This window comes from Trichomycterus rosablanca, chromosome 7 (assembly GCF_030014385.1).
Source record: "Trichomycterus rosablanca isolate fTriRos1 chromosome 7, fTriRos1.hap1, whole genome shotgun sequence".
Lineage (NCBI taxonomy): Eukaryota > Metazoa > Chordata > Actinopteri > Siluriformes > Trichomycteridae > Trichomycterus > Trichomycterus rosablanca.
This window is the reverse complement of record NC_085994.1, coordinates 41,925,744-41,949,363: the sequence shown is the minus strand read 5'-3', so window position 1 is coordinate 41,949,363 and position 23,620 is coordinate 41,925,744. Positions and strand designations below refer to the sequence as shown.

At 42.1% G+C, this 23,620-nt stretch overlaps 3 protein-coding genes across 9 annotated transcripts; 2 read left to right on the top strand and 1 right to left on the bottom strand.

Annotated features, from left to right (window-relative positions):
• The first annotated feature begins 229 nt into the window (after positions 1-229).
• On the top strand, positions 230-5,780 carry cept1a (choline/ethanolamine phosphotransferase 1a). Of its 2 annotated transcripts, none has more exons than XM_062998705.1 (9): positions 230-317; positions 2,204-2,462; positions 2,540-2,687; positions 2,941-3,082; positions 4,190-4,274; positions 4,642-4,773; positions 4,888-5,046; positions 5,255-5,380; positions 5,589-5,780. In XM_062998705.1, the coding sequence occupies exons 2-9, from the start codon at positions 2,238-2,240 to the stop codon at positions 5,706-5,708; spliced, it is 1,137 nt and encodes a 378-aa protein (XP_062854775.1). In that variant the 5' UTR covers positions 230-317; positions 2,204-2,237; the 3' UTR covers positions 5,709-5,780. The 2 variants fall into 2 exon arrangements, with proteins under 2 accessions (XP_062854775.1, XP_062854774.1); XM_062998704.1 differs by lacking the exon at positions 230-317 and adding an exon at positions 2,087-2,113 and having other exon boundaries at positions 2,244-2,462.
• A 7,785-nt stretch (positions 5,781-13,565) lies between these two features.
• LOC134318607 (zinc finger protein 501-like) lies at positions 13,566-17,393 on the top strand. Of its 4 annotated transcripts, none has more exons than XM_062999605.1 (6): positions 13,566-13,684; positions 14,049-14,104; positions 14,261-14,319; positions 14,563-14,725; positions 14,823-14,957; positions 15,037-17,393. In XM_062999605.1, exons 3-6 carry the CDS (start codon positions 14,269-14,271, stop codon positions 15,951-15,953), a joined length of 1,266 nt encoding a protein of 421 aa, XP_062855675.1. In that variant the 5' UTR covers positions 13,566-13,684; positions 14,049-14,104; positions 14,261-14,268; the 3' UTR covers positions 15,954-17,393. The 4 variants fall into 4 exon arrangements, with proteins under 4 accessions (XP_062855675.1, XP_062855673.1, XP_062855674.1 ...); XM_062999603.1 differs by having other exon boundaries at positions 14,049-14,153; XM_062999604.1 differs by lacking the exon at positions 13,566-13,684 and having other exon boundaries at positions 13,734-14,104.
• A 1-nt stretch (position 17,394) lies between these two features.
• LOC134318505 (histone-lysine N-methyltransferase PRDM9-like) lies at positions 17,395-23,184 on the bottom strand. 3 transcript variants are annotated; one of them, XM_062999483.1, is made up of 9 exons: positions 23,017-23,184; positions 22,237-22,341; positions 22,071-22,129; positions 21,665-21,827; positions 21,466-21,567; positions 21,095-21,366; positions 20,883-20,950; positions 20,256-20,446; positions 17,395-19,730 (listed from the first exon to the last, which is right to left on the bottom strand). In XM_062999483.1, exons 2-9 carry the CDS (start codon positions 22,241-22,243, stop codon positions 18,685-18,687), a joined length of 1,908 nt encoding a protein of 635 aa, XP_062855553.1. In that variant the 5' UTR covers positions 22,244-22,341; positions 23,017-23,184; the 3' UTR covers positions 17,395-18,684. The 3 variants fall into 3 exon arrangements, with proteins under 3 accessions (XP_062855553.1, XP_062855552.1, XP_062855554.1); XM_062999482.1 differs by lacking the exon at positions 23,017-23,184 and having other exon boundaries at positions 22,237-22,670; XM_062999484.1 differs by lacking the exon at positions 23,017-23,184 and having other exon boundaries at positions 22,286-22,670.
• Between the last annotated feature and the right edge of the window lie 436 nt (positions 23,185-23,620).

The following is a 23,620-nucleotide window of genomic DNA, read 5'->3' as shown; positions in this document are numbered from 1 at the left end:
GTCCAGTCATGCCAACAGCGGGGAGACGGTAGATCCTCAAGTGCACTAGCTCTGCCTGTAGTGTAGGGTGTAGTGTCGATTTGAAACGCGCCCTTGTTTAGGGAGTAGTGCACTTCCGGTGTGTGTGTGCGCCTGCGCGCTGTCTCTCCACGCAGCTGTAGTGAAGGTCCCGGATGTAGGTGTGAGTTGATCAGATGAAGTGATCCAGCAGGATGATTTAATGTGATCCTGTAGATCATTAATCCCGGGATTATAATCCACTCTTATTTATATTTATATACAGAGACACTGAGGGGATTTAATCTGCACTGTGTGAGGTAACTCTCAATGCTAACTGTTAGCTCTCACAGCTAAATGCTACAATTCTGATCTATTGTTATTACAGGAGAGTTTAAATCACTGATGAGGTTTTATTACAGGATTATAGATGATTATAGATGATTAATTAGTGCTTCATCACCTCAGATCACACTCACCCAGGTCCTAACTCATTCATCAGGGTTAGAAATAACAACATTACAGCTACAAGTTTCTGTCTTTTAATCAGTTTATTGATGTTATTGGTTTAATTCTTTTAATTACTGATGATTTTTCTGTGTGTTTTAATGACAGCAGTAATTAATTAGCACAATTCAACACTAATGTATACAAATCCCCACAGTTACACTCATCCTGTCCTTCAACACTAACACAGATATTCATCTAAAACGTTTTGTGCTGAAAGTCTCTCCTGGTTTGACTCTGGAAGTCATCGTGGTTGGTTGAAGATCTCACACCGTAAGAATCGATCACACTGAAGCTGATGGAGCTTTATAAAGTTCTCAGGAACAGAATGATGGAACACAAAGCTCCATTGTTCATGAGTGGAACCTTGACGGAACCGCAAGTCGTCCCCGGACAGGAGCGGCACACCAGATCTCACAACCTGCTCTCAGCAGGACGACCTGAAAGCAGCAGGAACAACAGTAACACAGAACAAAAGCAACAACCTGCAGCATCTTCAACAACCTCCGTTCCTACAGCCCTTAACTCCACACCAGCATTTAGTACAGTAGCTTTCAAAGTGGGGTCTGTGACATGGTGTTCAGAATTTGATGCCTGCACCACATTCCAGAAAACTTGGGACGGGTTCAGCGATGTGTTTCATCAGCGTTCCTATTAATGAGACTTTTAATGGGTTGGGGAACTGAGCAGCCTTGAGTTGTGTAGGAGAACCTGGGAACTGTAGATGAATCCTGGGTAGTGGAGGTAGAAGATGAAGATAATGGTATTGGTGGTGATAATGATGGTGGTAATGATAGAGATGACAGTATTGTTGGTTATGATGATGGCGATGAGATTGTTAAGGGTTATAATGATGATGATGGTGTTGGTGATGATGATGATGATGATGGTGTTGGTGGTAATGATGATGATGATGATGATGTTGGTGGTAATGATGATGATGATGGTGTTGGTGATGATGATGATGATGGTGTTGGTGGTGCTGATGATGGTGTTGGTGGTAATGATGATGATGATGATGGTGTTGGTGATGATGATGATGATGTTGGTGATGATGATGGTGATGATGGTGTTGGTGATGATGATGGTGTTGGTGGTAATGATGATGATGATGATGATGGTGTTGGTGATGATGATGATGATGATGGTGGTGTTGGTGATGATGATGATGGTGTTGGTGGTGCTGATGATGGTGTTGGTGGTAATGATGATGATGGTGTTGGTGGTTATGATGATGATGGTGTTGGTGGTTATGATGATGGTGTTGGTGGTAATGATGATGATGGTGTTGGTGGTAATGATGATGGTGTTGGTGGTTATGATGATGATGAAGATGATGATGATGATGGTGTTGGTGGTAATGATGATGATGGTGTTGGTGGTAATGATGATGGTGTTGGTGGTTATGATGATGATGAAGATGATGATGATGATGGTGTTGGTGGTAATGATGATGATGGTGTTGGTGGTTATGATGATGAAGATGATGATGGTGTTGGTGGTAATGATGATGATGGTGTTGGTGGTAATGATGATGATGGTGTTGGTGGTTATGATGATGATGATGGTGTTGGTGGTTATGATGATGATGAAGATGATGTTGGTGTTGGTGGTTATGATGATGAAGATGATGATGGTGTTGGTGTTGGTGGTTATGATGGTGGTGATAATAACAGTGTGTTTGTGGTTCTGTGTTCAGGTACTGATCACCGGCGGTACTGTCCAGGTCGAGGATGGAGATGCGGTTGTCGCGGCAGCAGTTGAAGCGGTTGGAGGAGCACCGCTACAGCAGTTCGGGCCGGTCGGTTCTGGAGCCGCTCCTGCAGCCCTTCTGGTGCTGGTTAGTGGAGCGGGTGCCTCTCTGGGTCGCCCCCAACCTCATCACCATCATCGGCCTCGCCGTCAACGTCATCACCACCCTGGTCCTGGTGTACCACTGTCCTACCGCCACCGAACAGGTACCGTGCTGGGGGTACGAGACGGGCTCTGTGGCCTGAATCATGCAGTCCTGGTCATTATTCCTCCTCTCGTTTAGGGACCCACGTGGGCGTACCTGGCCTGTGCTCTGGGTCTCTTCATCTACCAGTCGCTGGACGCCATCGACGGTAAACAGGCCAGACGGACCAATAGCAGCACTCCGCTCGGCGAGCTCTTCGACCACGGCTGTGATTCGCTCTCTACAGGTGGGTGTGGTCAGGTCGACAGCACCTCTCACAGATGGAGCTCTCGATTAAAATCACTACACTGTCAGTTCAAGTATATAAACACTAGGGGGCAGTAAAAGCTAAGCTCCCTGCTGGAAGCACTGCCTCGTCATATCCACGCCCATCAGCTCACACTCACTGTGTACTTACATTACTTACACTGTGTGTGTGTGTGTGTGTGTGTGTGTGTGTGTGTGTGTGTGTGTGTGTGTGTGTGTGTGTGTGTGTGTAGTGTTCGTGATACTGGGGACGTGTGTAGCGGCTCAGATGGGGTCGAGTCCTGACTGGATGTTCTTCTCCTGTTTTGCCGGAATGTTCATGTTCTACTGCGCTCACTGGCAAACCTACGTATCAGGAACATTGCGCTTCGGCATGTGAGTGTACCGTCAACACAGATCACCACACAGATCACCACAGATCACCACACAGATCACCACACAGATCACCACAGATCACCACACAGATCACCACACAGATCATCTCAGATCACCTCAGATCACCACACAGATCACCACACAGATCACCACACAGATCACCATACAGATCACCATACAGATCACCACACAGATCACCACACAGAACATTTCAGATCACCACACAGATCACCTCAGATCACCACACAGATCACCACACAGATCACCATACAGATCATCTCAGATCACCTCAGATCACCACACAGATCACCACACAGATCACCACACAGATCACCATACAGATCACCACACAGATCACCACACAGAACATCTCAGATCACCACACAGATCACCACACAGATCATCTCAGATCACCACACAGATCATCTCAGATCACCACACAGATCACCTCAGATCACCACACAGATCACCACACAGATCATCTCAGATCACCACACAGATCACCACACAGATCATCTCAGATCACATCAGATCACTTTAAATCACTATATCATTAAATCATTATAGCATGTTAAATGATTAGATTGAGTAATAAATTGTAATGATCTGGGCCCCAAATTAATTCTATATGTTATTAAGAGGTTATATTGATTACATGTGCGTACTAAAAGCTGATTGGTTGTGGTGTTTATGATGCAATAACGTTTACCTGTTTACACCATCAACACCTGTGATTATAAACCACAGCTCTGTAACTAATGGCTTCTGAGTTTGTGCATGGGCTTTACTGAATGTTATTAATGTGATGATTGTGATAACCCGGATTAATGTGATTGTGATGAGTGTGATAAATGGAATGATTGTGGTAAATGTGATGACTGTGATGAATGTGATTAATGCCATGACTGATCAATGTGATGGCTGTGATTAATGAATGTAATTAAAGTAATGACTGATCAATGTGATGGATGTGATGATTGTGGTGAATGTAATGAATGTGATTAATGTCATGCCTGTGATAGTGATTATGTGATTGGTGTGACTGTGATGACTGATGATGATGGTGAATGATTGTGATTAATTGTGATGAATGTGATGACTGTGCAGTATCGATGTGACGGAGGTGCAGTTCTTCATTATGACCGTGTATCTCCTGGCGGCTGTAGGAGGAACCTCGCTCTGGCAGTCTGTGGTAAATCTTCACCATCATCCTCCTCCTCTGTTCCTCTAATGGTTTATCTGCTCACTCGTCCCACGGTTTAGTTTATAGTGAAACAGAAGCAACTCCAGCAGGTTCGGTTTGGTTCTCAACAGTTCGTTTTTCTGCAGAATTTTGATTGGATGTCGGGTTGCCATGTTGCAACTGTTTAGGTCAATGTTTTTCTAATAGGAATGAATAAGGTGGAAAAGTTAGTGCGCCCCCTTCAGTCACAGTGATGCTTTAACACTAGCAGCACCCTGTTAATCACCTGATGTACTGTAATAACCACCTACTAATGCTGCAGACACGTGTGTGTATATATATATATATATAACATGTTTTTGTGTGTATATCTCAGGTTCCGGTGGTTAATATCCGGGTGACGGTGATTCCGGCTCTCTGTACTCTGCTGGGCGCCGTTTTCTCCTGCACTAATTATTTCCGGGTCATTTTCTCAGGCGGGATGGGCAAGAACGGATCCACCGTCGCCGTAAGTTTAACAAACGTATTAAAGGAGCGTTAGTGATCACACGATCTTCTCCTGATGAACATGATGAAGGTCTCCAGCGGTCCATGATTTATCCTCTGTTATTTCTCTGTGTAGGGGACGAGCGTTCTGTCTCCAGCGCTCCACATGGGGGTTCTGTTAGTGTTGGCGCTTCTCGTGTATAAACTCTCCTCTCAGCAGCTGTTCGAGACGAACCCGTGTGTGTTCGTGTTAGCGTTCGGCTTCAGCTCCGCTAAACTCACCAACCGCCTGGTGGTAAATACACACACACACACACACACACACACACACATATATATATATATACACTTTACGAATATATAATACTTTGTAAATTATACACACAAAAGTGAAGTGTATTCATTTAATGTGTGTGTGTTTTTGTGTTTGTCGCTGTGTTTTTGTCTCTGTATGTGTGTGTGTGTGTGTGTGTGTGTGTGTGTGTGTGTGTGTGTGTGTATAGGTAGCTCACATGACGAAGAGTAAGATGCAGCTCTTTGATGTCACAGTCGTTGTTCCTGTGCTGCTCTGTATAAATCAGTACTGTAACAGCGTCTTCAGTGAGCGGCTCCTCCTGTGGGCGGCGCTGGTGAGTAACTCTCACTGTAATACACAATAAATACAATAATAAAACATTAGTTACACATCATGTAACTGTAATTATAGATTTAATCCAATATGCCTTAAATAGTGTTACTAAATATAAAAGGAATTGTATTTTAAACGTTAATACTGATGTTTGTGTGCGTGTGTGTGTGTGTGTGTGTGTGTGTGTGTGTGTGTGTGTGTGTGTGTAGGTGGTGTCGGTGTGTGATCTGGTGTGTTACAGTACGAGTGTGTGTAAGCAGATCTCCAGTCACCTCAACATCAGTGTGTTCAGCCTGCAGAGACCAAAACCCTCCCGCAACCATCACTAACACACACACACACACACACACACACATTACACACACACATTATACACACACACACACGTTATACACACACACACACGTTATACAAACACACACACATTATATACACACACACACATTATACACACACGTTATACACCACACACACACGTTATACAAACACACACACATTATATACACACACACACATTATATACACACACACACATTATACACACACGTTATACACACACACACACGTTATACACACACACACACTATACACACACATTATACACACACACACACATTATATACACACACACACACACACATTATACACACACACATTATACACACACGTTATATACACACACACACATTATATACACACACACACACACACATTATACACACACACATTATACACACACACACATTATATACACACACACACACACACATTATACACACACACATTATACACACACGTTATATACACACACACACACATTATATACACACACACACACACACATTATACACACACACATTATACACACACATTATATACACACACACACACACATTATACACACACTATACACACACGTTATACACACACACACACGTTATACACACACACACACGTTATACACACACACACACACGTTATACACACACACACATTATATACACACACACACACACACATTATACACACACACATTATACACACACGTTATATACACACACACACACATTATATACACACACACACACATTATACACACACACATTATACACACACATTATATACACACACACACACACATTATACACACACTATACACACACGTTATACACACACACACACGTTATACACACACACACACGTTATACACACACACACACACATTATATACACACACACATTATATACACACACACATTATATACACACATTATACACACATGTTATACAAACACACACACATTATATACACACACACACACACGTTATACACACACACACACACACATTATATACACACACACATACACGTTATACAAACACACACACATTATATACACACACACACACACACACACACATTATATACACACACACACATTATATACACACACACATTATATACACACACACACACACATTATACACACATGTTATACAAACACACACACATTATATACACACACACACACACACGTTATACACACACACACACATTATATACACACACACACACATTATATACACACACACACATTATACACACACACATTATATACACACACATTATACACACACGTTATACACACACACACACGTTATACACACACATTATATACACACACACACACACACATTATACACACACACATTATACACACACGTTATACACACACACACACATTATACACACACATTATATACACACACATTATACACACACACACATTATACACACACACATTATACACACACGTTATATACACACACACACATTATACACACACGTTATATACACACACATTATACACACACACACATTATACACACACACATTATACACACACGTTATACAAACACACACACATTATATACACACACACACATTATACACACACGTTATATACACACACACACACATTATACACACACACACACACATTATACACACACACATTATACACACAGGTTATACAAACACACACACATTATATACACACACACACATTATACACACACGTTATATACACACACACACACATTATACACACACACATTATACACACACGTTATATACACACACACACATTATACACACACATTATACACACACACATTATATACACACACACACACATTATACACACACACATTATACACACACGTTATATACACACACACACACATTATATACACACACACACACGTTATACACACACACACACACACATTATACACACACGTTATACAAACACACACACATTATATACACACACACACATTATACACACACGTTATACACACACACACACGTTATACAAACACACACACATTATATACACACACGTTATACACACACACACACGTTATACAAACACACACACATTATATACACACACACACATTATATACACACACACACATTATATACACACACACACATTATACACACACGTTATACACACACACACACATTATACAAACACACACACATTATATACACACACACACACACACATTATACACACACACATTATACACACACGTTATACACACACTATACACACACGTTATACACACACACACACGTTATACACACACACACACGTTATACAAACACACACACATTATATACACACACACACATTATATACACACACACATTATATACACACACACACATTATACACACACGTTATACAAACACACACACGTTATACAAACACACACACATTATATACACACACACACATTATATACACACACACACATTATACACACACGTTATACAAACACACTCACATTATATACACACACTCACATTATACACACACGTTATACACACACACACACACATTATACACACACGTTATACAAACACACACACATTATATACACACACTCACATTATACACACACGTTATACACACACACACACTCACATTATACACACACGTTATACACACACACACATTATACAAACACACACACATTATACACACACACATTATACACACACGTTATACAAACACACACACATTATATACACACACTCACATTATACACACACGTTATACACACACACACACATTATACAAACACACACACATTATACACACACACACACACATTATATACACACGTTATACACACACACACACATTATACAAACACACACACATTATACACACACACACACACATTATACAAACACACACACATTATATACACACACACACACATTATATACACACGTTATACACACACACACACATTATACAAACACACACACATTATACACACACACACACACATTATATACACACACACACACATTATATACACACGTTATACACACACACACACATTATACAAACACACACACATTATACACACACACACACACATTATATACACACGTTATACACACACACACACATTATACAAACACACACACATTATACACACACACACACACGTTATACAAACACACACACATTATATACACACACTCACATTATACACACACGTTATACACACACACACACATTATACAAACACACACACATTATACACACACACACACACATTATACAAACACACACACATTATATACACACACATTATACAAACACACACACGTTATACACACACACACACGTTATACAAACACACACACATTATATACACACACACACATTATATACACACACACATTATATACACACACACACATTATACACACACGTTATACAAACACACACACGTTATACAAACACACACACATTATATACACACACACACATTATATACACACACACACATTATACACACACGTTATACAAACACACTCACATTATATACACACACTCACATTATACACACACGTTATACACACACACACACATTATACACACACGTTATACAAACACACACACATTATATACACACACTCACATTATACACACACGTTATACACACACACACACTCACATTATACACACACGTTATACACACACACACATTATACAAACACACACACATTATACACACACACATTATACACACACGTTATACAAACACACACACATTATATACACACACTCACATTATACACACACGTTATACACACACACACACATTATACAAACACACACACATTATACACACACACACACTCACATTATACACACACGTTATACACACACACACACATTATACAAACACACACACATTATACACACACACACACACATTATACACACACGTTATACAAACACACACACATTATATACACACACTCACATTATACACACACACACACATTATACACACACGTTATACACACACACACACATTATACAAACACACACACATTATACACACACGTTATACAAACACACACACATTATACACACACACTCACATTATACACACACGTTATACACACACACACACATTATACACACACACATTATACACACACGTTATACAAACACACACACATTATACACACACACACACATTATACACACACGTTATACAAACACACACATTATATACACACACACACATTATACACACACACTCACATTATACACACACGTTATACACACACACACATTATACACACACACATTATACACACACGTTATACAAACACACACACATTATACACACACACACACATTATACACACACGTTATACAAACACACACACATTATACACAAACACACACATTATACACACACGTTATACACACACACACACATTATACAAACACACACACATTATACACACACGTTATACAAACACACACACATTATATACACACACTCACATTATACACACACACACATTATATACACACATTATACACACACACATTATATACACACACTCACATTATACACACACATTATACACACACACATTATATACACACACTCACATTATACACACACGTTATACAAACACACACACATTATATACACACACTCACATTATACACACACACACACACACACATTATACACACACATTATACAAACACACTGCAGCAGGTCAGTCACTTCGTTAAACACAAACTGCTGATTTTTATCAGTAATGCTTTTGCTATAAGAAGGGAATTGTGGGTAATTATCAGTTCTGTTATATTTGATCTGATTATTTTGGGTTTGTTTTTATTGAGATTTGTACAGTAACCTAACAGGAAGTGAGAAGCTAATTCCTGCTGTTAGCAGCGCTGTTCATGCTAACAGGTTAAAGAGGACCAGTTTAGGGTTCTGAGTATTTTGGGTTTTAATCTCAGTGATGGAACAAACTCTGAACCATACCGATTTATTCCCGCTGTGTGAGGTGCAGCTCACACTTCCATCCAGTCCTGCTATCACATGGGTCAGTATGAAGATTTATTCCTATTTATTTACGCTCCACTGCATTGTTTTGTACTTTTATTTATATTTTTGTTATTTTTGCCAGTTCTGACCCTGAGCTGTGAATCTCGGAGCTGATCGAGCTCCCGGTGTTTCTGAATTCCCTTTGTTTTCATATTTACGAGGTTTAGGTCAGTAATGTGCCGTGCTAAAGGTCTTCCCACGTACAGACAGTGTTTTTTATTTAGAAATAAGGGGCCACTTTGTTCAAAGGGACGTTTGATGATGTTACACGCTGTGTTCTGTTTTTAATGCGCCCTCGTTTACTTTCCCTAACGTATAGTGTGTGTGAGCTGATGATCATAACGTTCTGATAACGACGTGACATCACCACCACCCGTCAGACCTGACAGACACGCCCAGCGTGCGAGGGAAGTGAAGCAGGGTGCATCATGAACAGTATTGGAACACAGACTGAGATTTACACCTCGGTATAGTGACGACGTCATTATAGTAGTATGTTCGCGTGTAGAGCCGTGTGTGCATCTGTAACCACAGGTTCGAACCTACACCCCTGAGTCTGTGTAACTGCGCCGATCACTGTGCCTTTAATTTAGCACCTTATTAATGAAGACTATGCACGATCCTGAGAGCCCTGACTGTTCACACGCACCCCGCACGCCCTGCTTTTATAAACGCAGCCTTCAATAAAGAGTTACGCCTTTACCGGGGTTCCAACATCCTCATTTTATTATCTGTAAGTTTTTTTTCCATCTTCAAACGTTCATTTATTTACAGGATGATGTCAGAAAGTGTGTAGCGCTAAATCACGCTAGTTTGAATCCCCAGCGATGCTATCAGCCGGTCGGGCGTTTACACACAGACGTGACCAGCTCTGTAATGAACTGGTGATTGGCGTCCTGTCCGGGCTGTGTTACCGCATTGCAACCAGTGATTCAACAGATCCAGAGTGAGGTGATGCTCAGGGGTCCAACAGTGCCAGTAAGCAGTGGTGGGATTTGAACCAGCGACTTTCTGATGAATAGTTCTGTATCTTAACCTGCTGAGCTACCACCGAAATGTTTCCTGTTACTGTAGTTTCACTTTTTCTTTAAAGTCCAAACAATAATGTGGTGCTGGATTATTTTTAGCTTTATTTCTAATGCACCCGACGGCCCTCTCTCGCTCGGAGAGGCTCGGCTCTCATCGTCTGTATAGGCGCCTGGCTGGTTGGTAGCAGAGCTCGAGATGTCAGCACCAGCGTGTTTTACTGCTGCACCAAATTATTTTTTTTCTAGACTGTTGTAATGAACATGGTAAAACTGTCCACTCACATCTAATTACAATCTAAAAATGAGTAACTGATCAACCACATTTATATATACATACATTTCATTAAATAACTGTAATAATCAAGGTTTGATTAAGAATTTTAACATTAGATGTGAAGTTTGGTAGAGAGACTAAATGAGAACTGTGCATCGTTGGCAAAAACTGATTTAATTTCTACCTCTTACACTCAGTTTAATGTGTGTGGATTTTCTTTTCTTTTATTATTTGTATTAAACAGCAAATCTTTAATAAATAAATGAACAAACGTAAATGTCCTGATTGATCTTGCTCTTATTTGAGTTTATATTTTCAGCATTTAGCAGACGCCTTTATCCAAAGCGACTTACATTACAGTTACAGTGTACAGTCTGAGAAAGTGAGGGTTAAGGGCCTTGCTCAAGGTCTCAACAGCAGCAACCTGTCAGTGGTGGGGCTTGAACCAGCGACCCTCTGGTCACTGGTCCAGTACCTTAACCACTAGGCTACACCTGGCCCAGTTCCAAGCACCAAACGTGCTGTAAATCTTAGAACGTTCTAACCATAAGAGAGGAGGCTGTTATAGCTGGGGAGGAGGGTGTTAACTTAATATGAATCAATGGTTTTGGAATGGGATGTCCAACATGATCATCAGGTCAACATAATTTTGGCCTTTCAGTATAAATAAATGTCTGGTTGAATAAAAGCATGTTAAACCTGGTGTACCAGCATCTGTGAGACTTATTAATTCTCCAGGTACAAACTGAACTGTGTTTGTGATTGATTTTATGTTGTAAATACTTTAGGTTTAAAGGAGCTTTAGGTGAACAAATAAAAATTACAGCTATAGCCAATACTAATTTTCATACATTATGAAGCCAAAAGTATGTGGACACCTGACTATCAGTTCGTTGAACATGCCATTCCAAAATGTAATAGTGAGTGTATTATAATGTAAAGTATAATAATTGTTTGTTTGAACAAAAGAATTATAGTTACTGTTCTTTTATTTGGACTGAAAGGTGATGATGATGTGAAATGATGTGAATGAAGGACTGAGCTGGTGGCGCTGATTCACTTTCCAGTCAGAAGGAACCGCCATCCAACTCCTCAGAAGAGCCAGAATCAGTTTATGTACTTTATAGTGGGTAGATGTGATTATAACATTAATCTTTATAGAGTTATTACTAGTCATTATCAAAGTGATGAGGCTCTATGTTGGGTGAATTTGATCTGCTTCCAACATACAAGGTAAGTTGAAGTGAAGCCGCTAGCTGAGCAGCTCGGCTAACAGCGGCTCGATGCCAAACGGAGTTATCCTTACTATAGAAGTGCACTACATAGTGTATGCTGTAATGCTCTATACACACTACATAGTGCACTCTGGATACTCTGTGGATGGATTTGGTATTGGACAGCTGACTTCTATATTCAACATTGAAAACTAACCAGCTTCATAAAATCACCTCATACTCGATCTAATAAAGTTATAATCAGATTTAATCACTTTATAATCACATTTTCTTTTATCACTGACTAACAATAAATTCATAATTTGGAGGTGATTATACAAATGTAAATGTAGTTTTATAAAACTGCTGTAAGAACTGTACTGTTTAAAACCTGTATTTATTAATAATGTTTTTATGAATGTAATTGTTTTGCTATTATAATGTGAGGTGTATTTATCGTTGTTATTATTATTATTATTATTATACTAATCCCACAGGTTAGTAAAGCTCACTCTGACAGACTAGCCCTATTTATATGGACACAGGACTCAGCAGCTGTAGTCAGATATCACTAATCATGATCAGTAATGAGGAATCAGGAGGAATCATCATCTAAGCTGCTGTCTGTATATTTTTGACCCACAATAAACTAATAAAAGATTTTAATTCTTTGTTTTTCTGTCGTTCATTCAGGTGCAGAAATGATTAAAATTCTGAGCCGGTACCGAACCTCACCGAGTCTCGTACAGGTGAACATGAAGCTTTAACGTTACCTGAGTACTGCAGCAGTGATGAACAGTAACGCTTTTATCTGCTTATTATTGTCTGAAATTCACTTCATATTTGACACATGAATAATAAATGAGCTAAATGTTTCTGTTATTATAATTATTGTTATTCTGAAGGTGCTGTGATGGAATCAGAACTCAGACGGGTACAGAAACCTGATCCTGCTGATTCACAGGTAAACACTGGTGATGAAGGTTTGTATTGTTGAGTGTAATTACCGACCAGGCGGCGCTCGGCTGGCACAGCGGTCTAACACGCCGACCCACCACAGCTGAGATCCCTCGACCCCGAGCTCCTGAGTCAGAATCTCATATAATAATAATAATAATAGTTTGTGGATGCGGCTCTGTGTGAGGATCCGCCGCTGGTAGGTGAAAAGAAGTGGTGCTTGATTTAATTTAGTTTTGTTGTTGTTTAGGTTTGTACGGATGTGAAGACGGAAGCTTGTGGGACTTTAGATGAAGGAACATGGAGCTGTGTGGGACACGTCCCCCCTGTGGAGCAGCAGGATGAAGAATTTCAGATCAAGCTTGTAAAAGAGGAAGATGATGATGATGATGATGATGATGAAGAGCGTCTCTGTAAGAGAACTGAGCTGAATCCGGTCCTGTCTGTGGTTTAATCATTACTAACTACGATTCTAATGAAATATTTGATGTATTTGTGATGGAATGTTAGATGGAGAGACGTCGAGCTCTGTGGGACACGTCGTCCCTGTGGAGCTGGTGAAAGTAGAAGATGCTGAGGAGGAAGATGATGATGAAGATGACGGCTACCTCTGTAACACTGCAAGCACCGTTTCTTCAGCTAATGGTAATGAAGCTTTAGAGTTTGGGACAGCTCTGTGATTACTGGTCATCATGTTGAGTATTAATTGCATTTTGTTGTCCAGGATTGGGTGACGGTGTGGTAGAAGGGTTCTCCTGCTCCTCATGTCCACTGTCCTGTTCATCTCGACTGTACCTCCACAAGCACATGAGGAGCTGCCATCACGAGGAGTTCGTGAGACTTCTGAGATCAGGAGAGATTCAATCTGAGAACCTGATGCTCACCAGAAGCTCCGGCGCTCAGAAGATTCCTCTTGGAGCTCCTCACAGTCCTGGATCTCCTGGACCCACACGGAGAGACGTCCATCGCTGCTCAGACTGTGGGAAGAGCTTCACTCAGCAGAGCCATCTCCAAACACACCGGCGTGTTCACACCGGAGAGAAGCCGTACTGCTGCTCACAATGTGGCAAGAGTTTTACTCAGTACAGCAACTTCCAAAGACACTTGCGCATTCACACTGGAGAGAAACCATATCAGTGCTCAGAGTGCGGGAAGAGCTTCCCTGATCAGCGAAACCTCAAGGAGCACCAGCACATTCACACCGGAGAGAAGCCGCACCCCTGCCCCGACTGTGGGAAGAGCTTCAACGAGAAGTCAGATCTGCACAGGCACCAGCGCATTCACACCGGAGAGAAACCGTATCAGTGCGCCGACTGCGGAAAGACGTTCACCCAGCACTGTCACCTCAAGCTGCACCAGCGCGTTCACACTGGAGAGAAGCCGTACCGGTGTTCCGAATGTGGGAAGAGCTTCACCGTCCTCAGTTCCTTCCACAGGCACAGACGGACTCACACCGGGGACCGGCCGTACCCCTGCTCGCAGTGCGGCCGGAGCTTCAGTCAGCACTGTCACCTCAAAGAGCACCGGCGCATTCACACCGGAGAGAAACCCTATCAGTGCTCGCAGTGTGGAAAGAGTTTCACTCACCAGAACTCTCTCCAAAAGCACCGGCGCATTCACACCGGAGAAGGCAGATTCTAGAGTTGATTCCAAATGTGCTCAGTTTCTCAGTAGACAGCAGATTTACACTACAACACCTAGGGTGCTCGGGTGGTGCAGAGTTCTTTAGCACTGCTGACACTCAGGTTCGATGAAGCAGAAATGGAAATGACACTACAACCCCTGGCAAAAAAAAAAAACCCTTGGCACAATTGGAAGACGTTCACCTAACTTCTTTACTTCACAGCCAACCAACAAACCACAGATTTACTGAACATTTATATATATATATATGTATATAGCTTTTTCTCCCTTTTAGAGCGTCCAATCACCCAATTGCATCACGCTTCCTCTCCACCAATGCCGATCCCCACTCTGATTGAGGAGAACGAAGCTAACCCACGCCCCCTCCGACACGTGGGCAGCAGCCGTATGCATCTTATCACCTACACATTGACGAGTGCAGTGCAGCTCAGCGTTGTGTACGGAGACACACACCCTGAGAGCACTCTTTTCTCATCTCTGTGCAGGCGCCATCAATCAGCCAGCAGAGGTCGTAATTGCACCAGTCATGAGAGAGGGACCCCATCCGGCTTAGTCCCGCCCATATCTGAACAACAGGCCAATCGTCGTTCATGTGGCCGCTCAGCCTAAGCCGGCAGGCAGAGCTGAGATTGGATACGATGTACTCCTGATCCAGCTCTGGTTCCAGCGTGTGTTTTTACCGCTGCACCACCTGAGCGGCCTTTACTGAACACTCTTTATGAAACAAGAATAAATGATGGAATCAGTGAAGAAAAGCTCAGTTAGGCAGGAACTTCACTAATGGAACAGAGTTCCACATCAAGCCACGTCTTCAGTAGTGGTTAACAGATCAGCTTTCCAGTCTAGAACTTTGTCATGGACCAATTTTTAAACATCCACCACAGATTTCCAGTGGGGTCGAGATCCGGACTGTTTGTTGCTCCGATTTGATTGGTCATCGTGAAAACCACTTCATCACCAAACCTTTTGTCTATCAGCGGAAGAGGAAATGTGTCCAAAATATTACGACTTGACTGTTGAGGTGACGATTGTCCTCTCCGATGGTCTGGACAGAAGCTCCAGCGTGATCGTCTTGACCAAAGCAGATTTATGAATCCTGATTCTGATCTGAATATCACTTTCATTTAATCACCTTCACTTCATGATTTCCTCTCCTCAGCCCGGCAGATTGGTTTTGTTCTTCAGGTGCTGGTTTACGTTCAGCTTTACTGGATTTTCTTACATTTCTGTCACAAACACGGACTCCAGTTTCCGCTCGTCTGTTGGTTTTGTCGTGCGTTTTCCTAAGCGGCCACGGTTCCGTGTTCTGACTGAGGGCACACAACCCTAAATGATTTATAGAACGTTCGACACCACGTTATTCATCTGAGCTGCTGTCTGTGTATGTTTGACCCGGCAGATTTAAACAGACAATAAACTCATGACGATTAAACTCAAGTGTGATTTGTGATTTTTATTTTATTAGATAAAGAGTCCAAGTCCAAACATTCTCATGTGAGCATAACATTTATATCTTACAATGAAAGAGGTGCAGAAGGTGGATCATGAGCACAGACATTAAAAAACATGTTACAAAAAGGGCCGTTCCACTGAATAACTGGATGAAATGAAACTTCATTTAGTACCACACACACTTCACTACTCAGAATGCTTTATTATTATTATTATTGCTTTTTATTAACATAACATCACACACTGACATTATACATACATATACACCTACATACACACGTACAATAGAACTATAACATCATCAACAACAAAAGCAGTGATCTACAAAAATACAGATGTGGTTTTACAACGGCATCAAAATCAAATTGTAGATATTTTTTTTTAAATGGTTTGTGGGAATATAAAATTTCTTGCCAATTTCTTCAAATGTATAGAGCAAGTTATTTTCATCATATAGATCCATCAGTTTACTTAATCCCTTATTCACCCAAAGCTTAAATCCAGGATCATTTCTGCCAGGAGGGAACATTTCATTTCCACAGATTGGCGTAAATGCTGACAAACTACTTGTAGTATCCAAATGTTCCTGAACTTCATACCAAACCTTAATGGTGTTTCTAACAAAAGGGTTCTGGGTATCGTTCAGTAAATTCTCCAACGGTTTCGAGTGAAGATGAAGATGAAGAGGCCTCAGAATGTGTTTTGGTCAAATCTCAGGCACCTTTGTTTCATTTGTACAAGGTTTCTAAGTGGAAGATGAGTGTATATGAGTAACAGGACTGCGTTTATAACCTAGAATTAGTAAATACATGAAATATAGCAGCATGGAGAACATGCTAAAGCACCAGAACACAGTCTGGTGATTTATAACAAAATGTTCTTTTTTCTTTAAGAACTAAGAATAAACGTGGGTAACAGCAATGAACGTGTCAGAGTTACAATTATCAGACATACAGGGGGAAAAGGGAGAACCTACTAATGCTCTTCCCGTGAGCTTCAGTAGATACAGATCATGAACATTTCTGTCATAAATGTGATTCTGAAAGTTTATTTTCATCTACATTTCTACACATGATGTCCTGGGGATGGATATGGCACCGATTCCTCAACCTCCTCTTCTTAAGGCTGCACTGTTGACCTCCAGCCTACAGGTGGCGCTGGTACCATCTGCATTCAGAGGTCCCATTCTGGAGACCCAAACACTGTGTACGTGAGTGCACTTGAGAACCCAGAACGCTCCTGAATCTATAAAGCTCGCTCCGAACCATGTGCAGTGCTACGGCTCTTCTCCTGAGTGAATGCGCTGGTGCTTTTGAAGATGGCTCTGCTGGTTGAAACTCACGCCGCACCGCGTGCACCGGTATGGCTTCTCTCCGGTGTGAATGCGCTGGTGTCTCTGGACGGAGCTGGAGCATGTGAAGCTCTTCCCGCAGTACTTGCAGTGGTAGGGCTTCTCCCCCGTGTGAATGCGCTGGTGGTACTGGAGGGAGCAGTGCTGAGTGAAGCTCTTGCCGCACTGAGAGCACCGGTAGGGTTTTTCTCCGGTGTGAGTGCGCTGGTGTTTGTGGAGGTGGCTCTTCTGGCTGAAGCTCCGGTCGCACCGCGGGCACCGGTACGGCTTCTCTCCGGTGTGAACGCGCCGGTGCCTCTGGAGGTCGGTCTGGACGGCGAAACTCTTCCCGCACTGCAGGCACAGGTAGGGTTTCTCTCCGGTGTGAACGCGCTGGTGCTGATGGAAGGCACTCTGGTGCGTGAAGCTCTTCCCGCAGGCCGGGCAGCGGTACGGTTTCTCGCCCGTGTGAACGCGCTGGTGCGTCCTGAGAGCCCGGCCGTCGGCGAAGTCCTTGCCGCAGTGCGAGCAGCGGTACGGCTTCTCTTTGGTGTGAACGCGCCGGTGCGTGCTGAGGTGACTCTGCTGGGTGAAGCTCCTGCCACACTCCGAGCACCGGTACGGCTTCTCTCCGGTGTGAATGCGCTGGTGTGTTTTGAGCGTCTTCTGATGAGTGAACCTTCCGCCGCACTGCGAGCACCGGTACGGCTTCTGTTCTTCGGGAACCTGGTGACCCCGGTGAGGAAACATCTCCCCACAGTCTCTCTGAACCTGGTCGAGATCAGGGAGGCCACCTGAGGAGATCTCCTGAGCTCTGGAGCTCCTGGTACGGAGCAGGTTCTCATATCTGATCTCTCCAGACTCCAGACGTCTCAGGAACTCCTCGTAGTGGCACCTCCTGATGTGCTTGTGGAGGTAAATCTGAGCTGTGTAGGACAGTGGGCAGGAGGAGCAGGAGAACACGTCTAACGGGGCGCTGATGGATCCTGGAACTGGAAAAGAACCAAACATCTAACCAAGATCTACCAACATTCCAACTTCCACTCCTCAAGACTGTGGGTCTGTGTGAAAACCTAGCTCTCTCCCTACACGGACGCATTTCCCATCATCCTACACTCCACTCCTGGTCATTAATCACAATGGACGTTCCAATTCATCCCAAAGGTTGGAGTCTAGGTTCTGTAGAGTTCCTCCATACCAAACTCATCATACCACGTCTTTATAGAGCTTGCTTTAAGCACAGGGAAAGGGCCTTCCCTAAACTGCTACCCCAATTAATTCATATAATAGCATCATAAGCAAATCTTAGCAGTGGGTGTGGCTGAAACACCCACACTCGTTCATTAAGAGGGTGTCTACATACAGTAGTTTCGGCTGTATTATGTATATCACATGATACACCGTGAAAGGTGGTGGCTGGCCCAGTAAGGCTTACTGGGTTCTCTCGGCTGAGAAGCCCCGATCTAGGATGGGTTTCAGCGTTCTCCCCAACAGGACCGATCGAGAGCTGAGATTACCATTTCCAAAACACTTTCGATTCCAGATGTGGTGGAAGGTGACCCCGAGGTTCTTGGCGTACTCCTCGTCGTACCACACCAGCAGCTCCTGTCCCGGTCCGACGGGTCGACAGCACCGGTACAGAATCCCTCCTCGGTACTGGAACACCACCAGGTTCTGCTCCTGATCATAACGAGCACAGTTCACGTACCTGAGAGGACCAGGGACAGAAACCAGAGAGAATCAAACAGGAAATGTATGCAGGTAAAGTCAGAGGTGCGTTTATTATATGTATTTATTTATTTCTCTGTTTGGTGCTGGTTTGGTACTAGTTGGACTGGTTATTGTAAAAGGTAAACGGAATAATGAACCGAAATGCAAATCAGAACTGTTTTTGGGTTGAAAAATCAGGTTCAGGACACGACCGCTGGGATACTGGGTTTCAATCCCAAGCTGTGTCCGAGTAGTGGGATGTCCGAGGCTCCGAGATGGATCGCTGAGATTTGAACTCAGGATCCCAGCTGTAGTGGGCAAGTGTATTAGTGAGACACAGTAAAAAAGTCTGAAACGAACGACCAATCAGCATCAATAAGTAAATAAACATAAATAACCAAGCAACCATCAGAAAGGACGGGTGTGTTTCTCACCTCATCCAGTTAGCATGGATCTCTCTGGTTCCGTCGATGTATTCCTCACATTCACTGCTCTTAGAAACCTGCAACAAATATTATTATATTATTATTATTGATCTGGTCGAGTAAGACATCCATAGAAACACCCTTCTCAAAAGAGTGGAGGCTGTTATAGCTGCAAATTAGCAGACAACTTCAGTTCTAGATCTTTCAGGACTTTCCCTCACCACCCAGGAGAACCGGCTGTTCAGAGCTTCCTCTCGGTCCACCAGTTCCCCCTGGTAGGGGCCGAAGTGCGCACCGACAGGAATCGTCTCCCCCTTATTGAACACTCCCAGACCAGCTTCAGGAATCCCGGACTTCTGAACCTCTAGACCGGGTGGAAGGGATCGCCTGGCTCGGTCGGCAGCTCCCACAGGGACGGGGGTATCAGGGATGAAGAGAGCAGGACCATGAAGCTCACACTTGTTGTAGAAGAAGGTCTGACACTCCTCACAGTCTGGAAATCACACAACAGGAATACATAAACACCACAAGAGCTTCTAACGTTCTAATTAAACTGGAGTTTGTTTTAGAGAAACGGTGCTTGCAGTGTTACAGAGGTAGCCGTCATCTTCATCATCATCTTCCTCCTCAGCATCTTCTACTTTCACCAGCTCCACAGGGACGACGTGTCCCACAGAGCTCGACGTCTCTCCATCTAACATTCCATCACAAATACATCAAATATTTCATTAGAATCGTAGTTAGTAATGATTAAACCACAGACAGGACCGGATTCAGCTCAGTTCTCTTACAGAGACGCTCTTCATCATCATCATCATCATCATCATCTTCCTCTTTTACAAGCTTGATCTGAAATTCTTCATCCTGCTGCTCCACAGGGGGGACGTGTCCCACACAGCTCCATGTTCCTTCATCTAAAGTCCCACAAGCTTCCGTCTTCACATCCGTACAAACCTAAACAACAACAAAACTAAATTAAATCACACGCCACTTCTTTTCACCTACCAGCGGCGGATCCTCACACAGAGCCGCATCCACAAACTATTATTATTATTATTATATGAGATTCTGACTCAGGAGCTCGGGGTCGAGGGATCTCAGCTGTGGTGGGTCGGCGTGTTAGACCGCTGTGCCAGCCGAGCGCCGCCTGGTCGGTAATTACACTCAACAATACAAACCTTCATCACCAGTGTTTACCTGTGAATCAGCAGGATCAGGTTTCTGTACCCGTCTGAGTTCTGATTCCATCACAGCACCTTCAGAATAACAATAATTATAATAACAGAAACATTTAGCTCATTTATTATTCATGTGTCAAATATGAAGTGAATTTCAGACAATAATAAGCAGATAAAAGCGTTACTGTTCATCACTGCTGCAGTACTCAGGTAACGTTAAAGCTTCATGTTCACCTGTACGAGACTCGGTGAGGTTCGGTACCGGCTCAGAATTTTAATCATTTCTGCACCTGAATGAACGACAGAAAAACAAAGAATTAAAATCTTTTATTAGTTTATTGTGGGTCAAAAATATACAGACAGCAGCTTAGATGATGATTCCTCCTGATTCCTCATTACTGATCATGATTAGTGATATCTGACTACAGCTGCTGAGTCCTGTGTCCATATAAATAGGGCTAGTCTGTCAGAGTGAGCTTTACTAACCTGTGGGATTAGTATAATAATAATAATAATAATAACAACGATAAATACACCTCACATTATAATAGCAAAACAATTACATTCATAAAAACATTATTAATAAATACAGGTTTTAAACAGTACAGTTCTTACAGCAGTTTTATAAAACTACATTTACATTTGTATAATCACCTCCAAATTATGAATTTATTGTTAGTCAGTGATAAAAGAATATGTGATTATAAAGTGATTAAATCTGATTATAACTTTATTAGATCGAGTATGAGGTGATCTTATGAAGCTGGTTACAGTTGTCAATATTGAGTTAGGAAATCTGCTGTCCAATCCCAAATCCATCCACACAGTACCCATAGTGCACTATGTAGTGTGTATAGAGCATTACAGCATACACTATGTAGTGCACTTCTATAAGGATGATACAGCGATTGGGATCGAGCCGCTGTTAGCCGAGCAGCTCAGCTAGCGGCTTCACTTCAACTTACCTTGAGTGTTCGAGGCAGAACAGATCAACTGCATCACATTATTAATGACTAATAATAACATGAATATAAAGATTAATGTTATAATCACATCTACCCACTATCATTCACATAAACTGATTCTGGCTCTTCTGAGGAGTTTCATGGCGGTTCCTTCTGACTGGAAAGTGAATCAGCGCTACTAGTGTTTGGTTGGCCAGTGAATCACTATTGTGAATCGGTTCTTTTGAACAGTCACTTTCAAATTAAGCTTATTTTTGAAGCGATTCGTTTCAGTGAATCATTCGAGTCGGTTCACGAAGCGTTTATACTGTAAATCAACGTTTATCACATTAATATTATTAATATCATTTTTGTTACCTGTAAACAATAAAACAAGTGAAACAACTATAATAAACGTGTTATTTACGTGAACATTTACTTGTCAATTTCCCTGTGCTTTTCTGTCAGGCTAGTTCCCACAATCTATTTTGAATGAACTTTGGTGTTGTTTGTATTTTACTTATATTTCTATTAAACCTAAACAGATATTTCTAAATGGCCCATTTCTATTGTGTGGTACTAGAACGATATAAATCCAGAATTATCAGAACAATGTGTAAAGTTT